We start from the raw sequence: 12,891 nt of genomic DNA on the forward strand, positions 1-12,891 counted from the left end.
AATTGTTATTAATGATAACTGCGACACAAATACTCTGCCCTTATTTGTAATGTAGAATTGTTTATAAATGACGGATCTTCATGTATTTGTTTCCAGCTTGGGTTAAACAATGAAATGCAAACATTTCACGGCATGTTTGGACGTAATCACAGTGTGGTAATCAAGATTCGATTTTCATAATCACACACTAGCTGATACAAGCAAACGCACCAAAGAATAAATAAAGGTCAGTCAATATAAACTGTTTAAAGAGTTATGGGAAGTGTGTGTATATATATATTTATGCAAATTAAAAAGAAAAAAATATGCAAAATACAACAATAACAATTTATATGCGTAGCCATTAAATTCATTTTCGACGTTCACATCAGAAATTCAAAAATTGCCGAGTGAGAATCTCTGCACTGCACTGTTGAGATCGCATAATATCCAAGGACGTTTCCGAGAAGTTTCCATGCTTTAAAAAAAAACAAAAACAAATTGAATCGAGCTGCAATAAAAAACATATTTAAAAGTAATATAAAGTCATACTTCGTGCATCATTTCTGTAAGAATATTTCATTAATTAGAATAGACGGCCAAGTTTCAGAAGTGTTTTTCATATCAGTTTCTTCAGCAAGTTCAGACAGTATTAACCGTGTGAAATAATGGAGATGAACAGGCATTTCTTTAGGTTCTGTTACAGAACAAGTGAGTCCCAGACAGCAGCAGTTTTGTTTGACATTATGATGCTTATTACAGATGGACCGTGTCTTTGATGTTCAGGGCGCACTGGACTCCTCAAACGGGGACAGTGTCGGGTTTCTGATTTTCAGAGCCGTGTGTCCGCTGTCGAAATGATTATCATTTTCCCATGTATGAGAGAGTAAATATAACTCGCAAATGATTCGAGATAACAGCCGCCGTGTTCAAAGCGCGAGGGATTATGTAAAGGAAATATACAGATTTCCACTGGAAAAGCTTTGAGCTTTTTTTGAGTTTGACAACTTGATCAAAGGGAAGAAATGAGAACAACTGCGCGGATCTGATACTGGCTTTAAAACAAGGGGATAGGCTATACGACAAAATATCAAGACAGACAGTACAGCATAGGGTCACTATATGGCACCTGTTTAACTGTACGTGCAAGCTGATTTGTGTACAAGATACGTGCTTCTATAAAAGTATAGACGGGAGCAATAGACAGTCAGACATCCATCCATCCATCTATCTATCCATCTATCTATCTATCTCCATATCTACCTAAGATAGCTAGCTAGCATAAATAGAAAATATTAAACATTCAAAATGATTGCAAATATAGGCGTATAAACAGGTCAAATACAAACATATCAAACCATTATTCTGACCAACAAACACTGATTAATAGATTGTAAAAGTGTATAACTTTTAAAACACATGTGACCACTTGCCCCCACCCGACATTACACCTTAGAACACAATTAATCAATTTCATTAGTTGACGCCTGAATAGGCTATATATGCTGGAGAGGATGAGCTATACAGTAGTTAGCAGTGGTTACAACTTTCCCCTATACAGACAGCACACTACAAATATCAACAGAGACATATAGGCTATACAATGCACATACTGACACATAGAAACAAATCTACTTTAGGCTATACAAACACTACAAATAAAGCCGCACACAACACATAGGGCCTAAAAGATCATCACAGAGACAGTAAACGGTCATGCTAGGGCGCATGAAGCCACCGGCTTTTGGATGAAAGACGCCAAGCAGCTCAATCAATTAAACTGCGATGCCCATAGCCTGATCTCCCAATAACTTCGTTTCCCAGTACAGCAGCTTCATTAGAGAACCCGATCCTCCGCAGATTAATGAAGAGACACACGGCTCAGTGTGCAAATGCATCGCCGCCTTTGGTTCGAGAAGCTTTGTGGGGGATGTACAGATTCACACACAACGGGAGCCGCTGTTAGCTTTCGGAAGGGCAGATTATGACTTTAGCTCGGACATTAAAAGGATTCCGGTAGTCACGTTAATTGTATGACCAATATTACGGTCTCAATTGAAGTTGACCATACCCATACACAAATGTACCATGAAGGTAAACAGTTTCCGCAAAACACCAGCGTTACTCCAGTTATTACTCCAGTAAAACTGTGGTGAATATAAGCACTGACCACTGTCATGAATAAAATAAACTTGCAAAGATTCTGAGAGCTCCTTGCACTGTTTGAAGGAGGTCAACTTTTCACTCAGTACGCTTATAAACGAAATTGCATTTTATCCAGCTTATGGTGGTTTTGAGTCACAGAAACTCAAAATGTGAATTACTCCCCATCTATATATAACAGAACGCTACACTAACAATATTCCCCCAAAAAACTATCCTAACAGAATGGTCTGAACCAACAATTTAATATTGAACAGTGTTGCTGTTTTGGGAGTTCCCAGCATGCATTGTAACATTAATAAATTATGTGAATAGTTATAGGCTTATTATGTGCTGACGTTGTGCTTTTATTGACTGTTAGTCAGTTATAGTGTGATGTTAGGAGCTCATCTTTTAACCTAATGTGGTTTTGTGTTATTTATTGATGTATATTGTTTGTCTGTGATAAACAAGTGAAAGTACTGCCTTGCAATGCATACCTCTCTCTTCAGAAAGTTTGCTGATAACTTCATAAAAAGTAACGGGAATGGTGACAAAATCAAAGTACTCATATTGCTAACTGATAGTTGGCTGAACAAGAAATAAGTAGTTCTCTCAACAATATTTTTTGCATTTAGTGAAGAAATTCACATTGACTAAAATAAATGTTACAGTGGACAATTATTAAGACTTGTGAGAACTCAGAAATATTACTGAATCATGTTAAGTTGAATTTAAGTTTGCAATTTGTTTACGGTGTTGTAATAACTTATGTCTATGGTATTTTGGCTGAAACTAGTCACCATGGACATTTGTGAAAAGTGTTTTTTTTTTGTTTGTTTGTTTGTTTAAGAACACTGAAATCACAGACTTCACATTTAATGTTTGTGTATCAAGACTATACACTATGTTTAATACGCATTATTATAATGTTTGGCGCCACCTAGTGATTACTAAAATCCCTATGTGAGACTTTAAGATGATGGATTACAAATTAAAATAAATGTTGCATTACCAAAAACACATGTATGCATGTAAATCACTTTACCAGAATACGAGAACTCAATGAAAAATTCATTTATGAGAGCAAGAGATCCTTAAACTGTGATTTTTATGAAAATCAGAGCGTTGCACTTGGCAATAAAAAAATGCTTCTGTATTTACAAAAGATTTAAAAGTAGTTATTGTTCCAAGATTTTCAGAGACTGTCATGAGTTCGATTGTTAAAAAATGTCTTCCTGAGTAAAATTAAAAAAGGGAGTAAAATAAAACAATCACCAATAAGCATTATATGAAGACAGAAACTGACCTACAAACTATTTTACTATTTTTTTTTTTTTTAAACTATTTACTATTCCTGAGACATTACAAATGGAAATCATTTATCTACATTAACTTCTACCATATCACTTTTACTTTTGAGATACTAGATCTATTCTGGCATAATAAAAGAAATATTTCCTAATAAGGAAATACAAAAATACACAAACTCAAGTGCCCCACTGAGATCAAAATATAATAGGCCAGCACACAACATGGCCACTTATTCGTTCTAGATCTCTGCAAAGCATTTCTCTTCTAGATATAAACTGTTTAACCTCTTTTTGACAAATGATGATTTTTTTTTCCCCACAAAGTTGTACAGCAAAATTATTTTTTTTGTTAACTGAGGTCCGTAAGGATGGATGCAATAATCCAAAATGTAATTTAAAAAAAAGTTAATAAAAATAATTAAAATAAAAGAGATCTAAAATCCACTAGTTATTTTTTTAAAACGGCTTCCATCGTCCGTCTCTAGAGCCGTCTCTGGAGTCTCTACGCCTTTCGGGAGTGTTATTTCGATTGCGTTCTCCACTACGGTCATCATGGTGATAGAAGTCACCCCGCTGGCTATCATGTCGATGGCGGTCGTGGTTGCTCCCACTATTGCTGTGCCGTTGATCTCTGCCATGATGGATATTATTGTCCTGGTGGGAGTGGCGATGACCACGCTGGGCAGACCAATCCTGTTGCAAGTGGTTACTGTCTCCACCTACTCTACCACCCCTTAGCTGCTGCTGCTGCTGCTGCTGCTGCTGCTGCTGCATGCTCAACTGATGCAACTGCTGAATCTGTTGCTGTTGCATCTGAAGTTGCCACATGCTGTTCATCTATTAAAAAAAATAAAATACTAAAGTATATAATAACTCTAAATGCTTTAATGCTCAACATTTTTGTGTTCATTTTCAGATCTTCATGTTGCACCAGAACATCAAGTGCAGACTGCATCTTAAAAGCCCATACAGCGGTGCATTTTACTTTTAGATTAACATGGAATTTCAGTACATGGAAAATGGAAGTGATAGGAGAAGTGTTCTCACCATTGCCTGTCTCTGCAGACTGTCAGGTGAAGAGAAAGACCTTTGCAGATGCTGTGGAGGTGAGTAGGATGGAGAGCCCATCTGCTCCGGGGTTCTGCAGATCACAGTAGAAAGCAAAAAAGGATAGATTAATCTTAGATTGAAACCCAGTGATGAGACAACACTACAGTATATGCACTTGATGATGCTGCCTAATCAAAGGGTTTTTGACAACCAATTAGTTATGACTTTAAATTAAAATAGCCATCCAATTTTTTGAAAAGCCCATGCATATACAATCAATGAAATACCCTAAATCGGTCAAGTGTGTTCAAACTTTTATCTTAAACTCTTTTGATCTAAAGCTGTATGCTTAAATGAAATTAGTTTTGTATGCATTTATATATACACTAGGGCTGCACGATTTGGACAAAGTCATAGAGATTATTTTGAAAAATATTGCGATTGCGATTTGAACTGCGATTATGATGATGTTTTCCACATGTTCAACTGCAAAAAGGCTACAGGGGTTTTCACACTTGAACCCTCTTAAAAAGAACCAAACTGAGACCTTTCAGTTCAGTTTTCAATGTCACTGTTAACTAAATTGCCCTGTTGCTAAAACCATAGTTGTTGCCTAGTTTTTGCTGTCAGTCAATAATTCAGTATACACAAAATATAATCTTTACTCTTTATTCTAGGCCTTAAAAACTAGTAGCCTTATACAAACTATTCTTTTTCTGTATATAAGATAGTCCTAAATAATGAGGATTAATGTCAAACTTAAGTTGAACTGATAACCCATTGGTGTAATTAAATTTAAAGTGAAGATTTTTATTAGTTTGTCACCATTTAATTTAATTATTTTATTATATTTCATTTAGTAATGCACTATATTATAGTAACTAAATATTTGCTATAGATTTATTATATGCATGTTCCTTCCTTTTCATTTTGTTGGATGTTGGTAATATTAGTTCCGCTTTCACTAGTTTCCGCGGGGAGTGTAATAAGTGCAATGTCTCTAGTGATGTCAACAAATGACAGGAGAATGAAGAGATGTTTCTGGACTCTACAGGCATTACTGTTAATGCTGTTAATACAGCAAGCATTTAATAAAGATGTTTGAATTATACCCCATCTTGTATTCTGCGTTATTATTATGATGATACCTGTGCCTTGCGGAGAATGACTTGCTGCTACCACAGATAAAAATGAAAAACGCGCCAGTTTAGTGTAAATAAAGAGTTTAGCACACACAAGCAAACGGAACCAAACTCAGAGCACTTCTGTTACTCCAAGCATGAGGGAGTTGTGGAGCACAGACTCGCTCTGAAAACACTGTAACAATGCTCTGACTGGACAGAGCAAATTCACTTTGAAGGGAGCAGACTATTTATTTAAAATCGCAGCCCTTTGCAATTGAATTATCGCACAAGGTCATATCACGGTTTCGATTTAATTTGGATTAATCGTGCATTAATTGTGCAAATGTTCATGATATGAGTCTCTTTTGACCAAGATAGGTCTCTGATTTAATGATAACTTACATGAATTTAACTGCATGATAGTAAATTGCAAAATAGTAAAAGCAGGCTTATACTGGCAATGATGGCTTTCAGTCTTTTTCAAGGTACACGGCCGAAACTTTAATAAAAGAGCTTATATTTTTAGAGTATTTTTCTTTTATAATTTTTGCCATAACTGAATTTAAGGTTTGCGTTAATTTAAGCATCTCTACATTAATTCACCTCTATATGTTCTTGTAAAATGTTTAAGAGCACAGAAATGGCTCCAGCTAACACTCGCTTAACTAGCTGGCATATTAATGTGAAATGTGGTATTTTTGAGGTAATATTTTAAGTGAACAAATCGTTATTTTTCACCTCCATACACTGACTGATATTTCTCGTTTAATGAAGACTTGTTCTTCTTTTGCTTCAGAGCTCTAATTTGAAGCACTTGACAGCTTGCTTTGGTGGCTTTTCGTGCTTGTAAAGACTAATTATAGCATGAGCCAATAGTATTCAACTGCAGGCTTTGAATGAGCATATAATTGGTTTGACCCACTGAACAAATGCACCCCTTTAATGAACCAGTCTAGTTTGTAGTTTTATGAATGAGATGAGTCACTGAATATACTGGTACACTCGTTCAAGAACTGAATGAACCAGTCATCTCGTTCATGAATGAGGATCTGCTGTTTGACTAAACGAGTGTAGGAGTAAAGTTGTTTTTTCAGTTTGGCAATCTCATTCAAAAAGAAAAAGTGGTTGGATGAATTATTAATAAAAATTAGTGATTATGACCACACATTACAATGACATTACTGAAACTCAATTATCTTTTGTACCATTATAATAGTCTTTTTTTGTATAGCCTGATAAAAAGTTGTGTTTAGCAATTCACAATTTGATAGAAATGCTTTTTTACCATTTGTGGGGAAACGCTTATGATGCTTTAACACTCTGCAGTGTATAAGTCTCGCACTAGATTTGTAGACACACACATTTTTAAACAGGATAATTAGATTTGTTCTGCTTGTGAAAGACTGTGCTTTCGGTTTAATGCAATTACTCATTCAAAACTTAAAGACAGTCATTTGGCACCATCTATTCAGGCAGTTGCGTAATTCAGAAATTGTCAATGAACGAACCTCAAATATTTTTTTTGGTGAACGGATTCAAAAGTCTTGAGTCACTGAGATGAACCGAACCCTAACTTGTAATTCAGAGTTCTACAAAGATGAGAACACCTTTTACAAGTTGGAATCTCGTAATTACAGTTATTCAGACATGAATAGAAGCACCATCAATTCCCGGTATAAATATGCGCATTGACATACTACATTAAAGGGGTTACGGTCACAGTGAGTTGACTGTGAGAAAGCAGCTTGGAGATTTCAACACTAAAAGTACTATTGTAACTGTAGTTTGCTTTCAATCAGAAGAAAAAAGTAAAGTCAGGCTCCCAGACGTTGTTGTGTTCCTGGTTGTGGAAAAACTGCATCTCTGCATAGCCTTCTAAAGGATCCCAACGTTAGGAATGAATGGCTAATTCAAACGAAGTTCCGCAATGCGTCAATGTGGGATACAAATGTTTGTTTTTGGGAACCATGGATTCAGACTTTACAAAGAAATTTGTATTGAATGATGCACGGGCAACTATACCGGTGAGTACGAAGTGTAATTCTAATGTTTCATCTGTCAGTGTTCGTTTGGAAAGGAATTGGCCATATTCATTGCAAAATAAACCATGATCATGACTCCAAAAGGGAGCGGATTGTGCTCATTAATTGGTTTCTTATAAATTAAATGCATAATTCCTCACAAAATATTAATTTGAGATTAAATTAAATATAGAATATGAAAAGTAGTAGCATGTAATATTAGGATGGCTACCAGACATCTCATCTGTCTTGTTATAGCCATGATGCCACACATTCTGGCTGAAATGAACACATCTGGACACATTTTCAGTATTGAAGCCAGCCAATCATTCAAGGGCGATTCCCCAGCCACAGAGCATGTTTTTTCTGACACTTAAGCCTGCAGATCAGACAGGGGAATCTCCGGGGCCGACCGTCCCTTATAACACTCTTGCTTGATACACATTTATTAACCCTTCATATTGGCAGCTTGCGTTAGGCTATTTTTGTATAAGTGTTATTTTAGCACCAAATCTTGTATGCCTGATAAGTATTGGGGAGAAACAGTGTGACAATTTTGTTTAGTTTTCTATTGTTATTTTAGTCAAACAACTGTTGTACATTGATTGTGTGCTTAATAAATTGGTACATATCTATTAATGATTACCAGATCATTCACCAGTTCCATACAGAGTTTGGCATCAAGCACAAACAAAACTGATTGCTTATGACAGAGGGCCAAGGACAGGGTACAACAAGAAGATCATGTAATACGTTGATTGTTTTTTGTGCAAAAGAACTTTAACATAAGTGAAAAAAAAAAAATAATTATATATAATTTTTTTTTTTATTATTAGGGCTCTCGATTTACCATGTTCATTTAGTGCGATTCATTTTATTAAAAATAACGTGTTAATTTTTTACGCAATTAAATCGCAATACTCCTGGACCGTAATAAGGAAGATTCCTGAGAAAGCTCGTAGTACATGCGTTTTGTTTTTGTATTCAAAACACTTGGAGTGCAAATTCGAACTAAGGGATCTGAAGAGGTGTTCAAAGGATTAAACTATATTTAACCTGATACGGTGACCTAAAAATGTTATGTTTATGACGCAACGCACCAGAGACGCTACACAAAAATGACTGATGCAGGTGTACATTGATAGGTCCTTCAACAAGCCCTCATAATATATCTTGAAGTGATTGACAAATTCACTTGCGAAATGGATTGCTGTGAACTGTTCAATAATATGGTAGTAAACAATACATTGTATTATAAAGCCGCTTTTTGTATTGTCTTATCAATGATTAACTCTTATACTTGTATATACTTATTTCATCATTATATATTGAATTATTGTTATATGAGGGGCTCAGCAAATATTTGTATATGCGATTATTTAATCGGGACCCCATGTAATTTAATTCGATTACAATTTTAATCGACTACATATTAGTGCTGCACGATTAATCATATCGCAATGTCAGCCTGTGCGATTACATGACGGCAAATGCTGCGATTTTATTAAATAAATAAGTGCATGTGTGGATGTGACAGCCCATTGTCTCTGAGAATTGTTTGCCCATTTTCTACACCGCTAATAAAAATGACCCATCAGTCTCAGTTTAGGAAAAGGCACGTGTGGTCATGTCATACGAGTTTCCGGTGTGCAGCGTGGAAATCAGGTGAAGATGGATGCTGAGCAGACGGACACTGAACTGGTGGCCAGAAGAAATAACACAGAAACACTGATCACAGCTTGGCAATATGCCTTTACTTCACCAATAATTAAAGTTAATATAATACGGGACTATGATATGTAAATAAGCTCAAACTCCAAAACTGTCATTCTCTGTACGGTCAAAGCCGCTTCAACCAGTCGCGGAAGAGACTCAATCTGAGCGGAAGTCGAGACCGGGAGAGATATAAAGTTCCGACGGGAGACGCTCGTCTCTCACCCCCGCTGTCTGCAACTTGCAACGTGTTGCATCATTGATGAGATCCATCATAACATCAATCTTATGTGAAAAATAACAGTTAGTGGTTTGATTGAGTGAACCACACTTTTATATCCAGTTTCCTTTTCAAAAGAGTTTATATAAAGTACATGTTACATCCTGCTTAAATGTCCCTGTTTGTTTGGACGATCCTATTTTCGTGAAAATTCTTATGTTCTTATTTATTGTGCTATTTTATTTAGGTGTAATATTGACAAAATAACAAGTTTGCAGTAATGCAAAGATATTATTTAATTCTGTAAAAATATTTTAAAATTTAAATTATAGTTATTGTTGTTGCTAGTTTGTATGTTTGAGTTGAGAAATACACATTTAAGCATTATCAGTCATCTATTTGTGCATTTTCCTTGATAACCAAGCAAGTTGACTCATGATACTATTTGCTTATTATATCACAATATTATTTTTTCCCAAAATCGTGCAGCCCTAATATATATATATATATATATATATAGGATTCATGTCATGTTACCTTCCACCACGGTGTCCTGGTGTACTTGCTGGACTTGGATTTTGAGAGTTTGCTGGACTTTTGCCCTCTTGATTAATATGACTGCTGCCTGTTGAAGACACACAATTATAGGCCAATTAATTCAGCACCTGTCCTGTACCAAGTTGGTAAATACCTTTACCAAAGGTACCAAATGTCAGATCTGTACAGTGCCAGCACACTCCATTTCCTACATGTTTCCTAATAACACATTCTTAAAGACCACCGAGGACGTTGTCCTATTCATGAAATAATAGGGCTGTTCGCGTCAGACTAGCAGTATGCTGAAATGGAGTGTGACAACATAAAACACAAGAGAACAACATGTATTTGTTTATCAACACTCATTGGTGTAAAAAAAATCCTACCGGCTCTGAATTTAATGTTGAGCTGCCTTCCAAACAGCCGGACTCCGTTCAGCAAAGTCAAGGCGTAGGGCACGGAGTCTTCATGCTTGAAATTCACAAATGCAAACTGTTTTGATTTTCCATCGTTGTCTTTAGGTATTTTGACTTTGATCAATGGCCCAGCCTGTTAGAATGGGAAATACAGCTTAGATTACAGCATATTGAACTGTTCATGAAAATGAATGTGTATGATCACAATAATGGCGCAATATAAAATTGGATGATTAGGCTAAGATCCTCGAAGTCTTGCCGATAAATAAAGCACATCAAACGCGTTGCAACACCCTTTAAATGACCACATTCATGAAACACCTTCCGAAATAGAGTTGCTTTAGACTTAAAACCACATTCCGCGAATTATTGACAGACGCAGAGAGATAATGACGGCGTGGCAGACAATGTTTACAAACAGTTTCGATATCATGGTTGATTTATTTTAATATGCGACTAGTAGCTAAAAGTGCATATTGTTGTGCGTTTCAAGTATATTTTTGCAAATCGATATAGACTTGTTCCCCCCCGAATTTCATAGCTGTGGTCGGTCCATCATTAGCATTAGCAAGCTAATCATTCAAACACACAAAAAGCACTTGCCTGTAAGAACAACTCGAATATAAGTTCTTCTGTTACTTGAGGGTCCAAATTACCAACAAATAGAGCCTTGTCCGCCTCATCGGCTATGCCCATTTTCCACAATACTGATAATGCAGTCGGTTGATTGCGTAAACTCTGTTAGCTGGTAGCACCCGTTTTATAAAATGCTCTTGCCATAAGTGGACAAGGACTGTCGTGATGAACAGTAACTTCACGACACATTTACAGTTACAATAATGACCTCATGGAGGCGCTATTTCACAATTCCAAACCTTTCCAGAGCAAAGAAGAGAGAGTACACAAGGATATTACTATGAGGAAACATAAAAACCGATTGGTGACTTGATATCCTATAGAAAATGTTGATACTGACATTGCTTTTCAACATTAAACACTAAATTCATAAAATCTGTCTCAGCCACCAGAGACCAGACTCACACTTTATGCATTAGCTCAGTCAGTGCTCCATCTGTATTCAATCTTTCTTCATCTGTTATTGTCTTACTATGATGTATGTATTTGAATTTATACCACACATTCATCAAATAAATTTTGAGCGAGTGGTTCGATCTCAAAGACTAATAGGAGAACCACTGAAAAAAAAAAAAAATCGTATTATGCTCCATTATTTTACTATTGAGCATTCCCCCCACTTTAAAACTTTTGTTGGCTGCATCTCGGACTGAAGGTCCATCACAGCTTAATTTGTCTGGAAACACGCAAACAACACAAATTACCAATTGAAGGAATGGCAAGCATCCAATGTAGCATTGTAAAACCAAAATCCATTTGCTGATCCTGACCTGACCCTTATGGCGTGGTCACATTTACTTCGCATTGCAAAGTTCAGCCGGCAAAATACAGTCATCTCAATGGGAGTCCACTCCATCATTAATTTCATGCAATGGACTTCCGTGGCAAAGAATTTCACTGTGCGGATTTCGTGTAGAGTTTTTTTTTTTATTTTACAGGCAAATTGACCAATAGAATGTGTGTGGAACCAGCCTTATTATGTTGGCCAATCAAATTGTACCTGTATTGGTGGGGACACCACCCATATATATATATATATATATATATATATATATATATATATATATATATATATATATATATATATATATATATTGGGAGCCTGGGGAAATGGGCAGGAGGAATTGATACAGTTCACTGAAATGTGTAGCTCATGCAGTAGGTTCAATAAACACATAGTTGTTAAATAACGTTGTTGTTCCCTCTCATGATGATGGTGTCAGAAGTGTACGTTGCACCCACGGCCAAGTTCACCTTGTTTTGAGTGGTGTCCAAGTTCAACGCACCACTTCGCACAGCCTGTGACCTGGCCTGCATGGATCCAGCGGTTGTCTCGGTTTCGCATTGCAACAAAGCTGAACAAGGAAAGTGGTGAAGTACAAGTCAATTCCCTGCTTTATGCAATGTGTAAAGATGCCGAAGCGATATTCGGATCGTTCACGTTTGCCGAAGCTTTGCATGCAAATAATTACAAGACTATTGTTGGCAAATTTAATTAACATTTTGTTCCCCGGAGAAACGTTATACATGAGAGGGCCTGTTTTCACCAGCGCACTCAGAGATCAGGAGAGTGTTGAGGCTTTTTTGAGATGCCTCTATGAATTGGTTGAATACTAATGCGAGTTCGGTGCGAGCAAAGAGGAACAAATAAGGGACAGAGTAGTCATAGGGATTGCAGATCATGACGTTTCCCAAAGGTTACAAATGGAACCTGAACTGACTTTTGACAAAGCGGTCCAG

The 12,891-nt window shown here is 36.4% G+C and overlaps 1 protein-coding gene across 1 annotated transcript; it reads right to left on the reverse strand.

The window, feature by feature from the left end:
• Window positions 1–3,023: 3,023 nt before the first annotated feature.
• Window positions 3,024–11,282, reverse strand: rbm7 (RNA binding motif protein 7). Its single transcript, XM_052097600.1, has 5 exons — window positions 11,119–11,282; window positions 10,486–10,648; window positions 10,100–10,187; window positions 4,482–4,575; window positions 3,024–4,271 (listed from the first exon to the last, which is right to left on the reverse strand). Exons 1-5 carry the CDS (start codon window positions 11,209–11,211, stop codon window positions 3,891–3,893), a joined length of 819 nt encoding a protein of 272 aa, XP_051953560.1. The 5' UTR covers window positions 11,212–11,282; the 3' UTR covers window positions 3,024–3,890.
• Window positions 11,283–12,891: the final 1,609 nt, after the last annotated feature.

Source organism: Xyrauchen texanus, chromosome 29, assembly GCF_025860055.1.
Source record: "Xyrauchen texanus isolate HMW12.3.18 chromosome 29, RBS_HiC_50CHRs, whole genome shotgun sequence".
NCBI classification, from domain to species: domain Eukaryota; kingdom Metazoa; phylum Chordata; class Actinopteri; order Cypriniformes; family Catostomidae; genus Xyrauchen; species Xyrauchen texanus.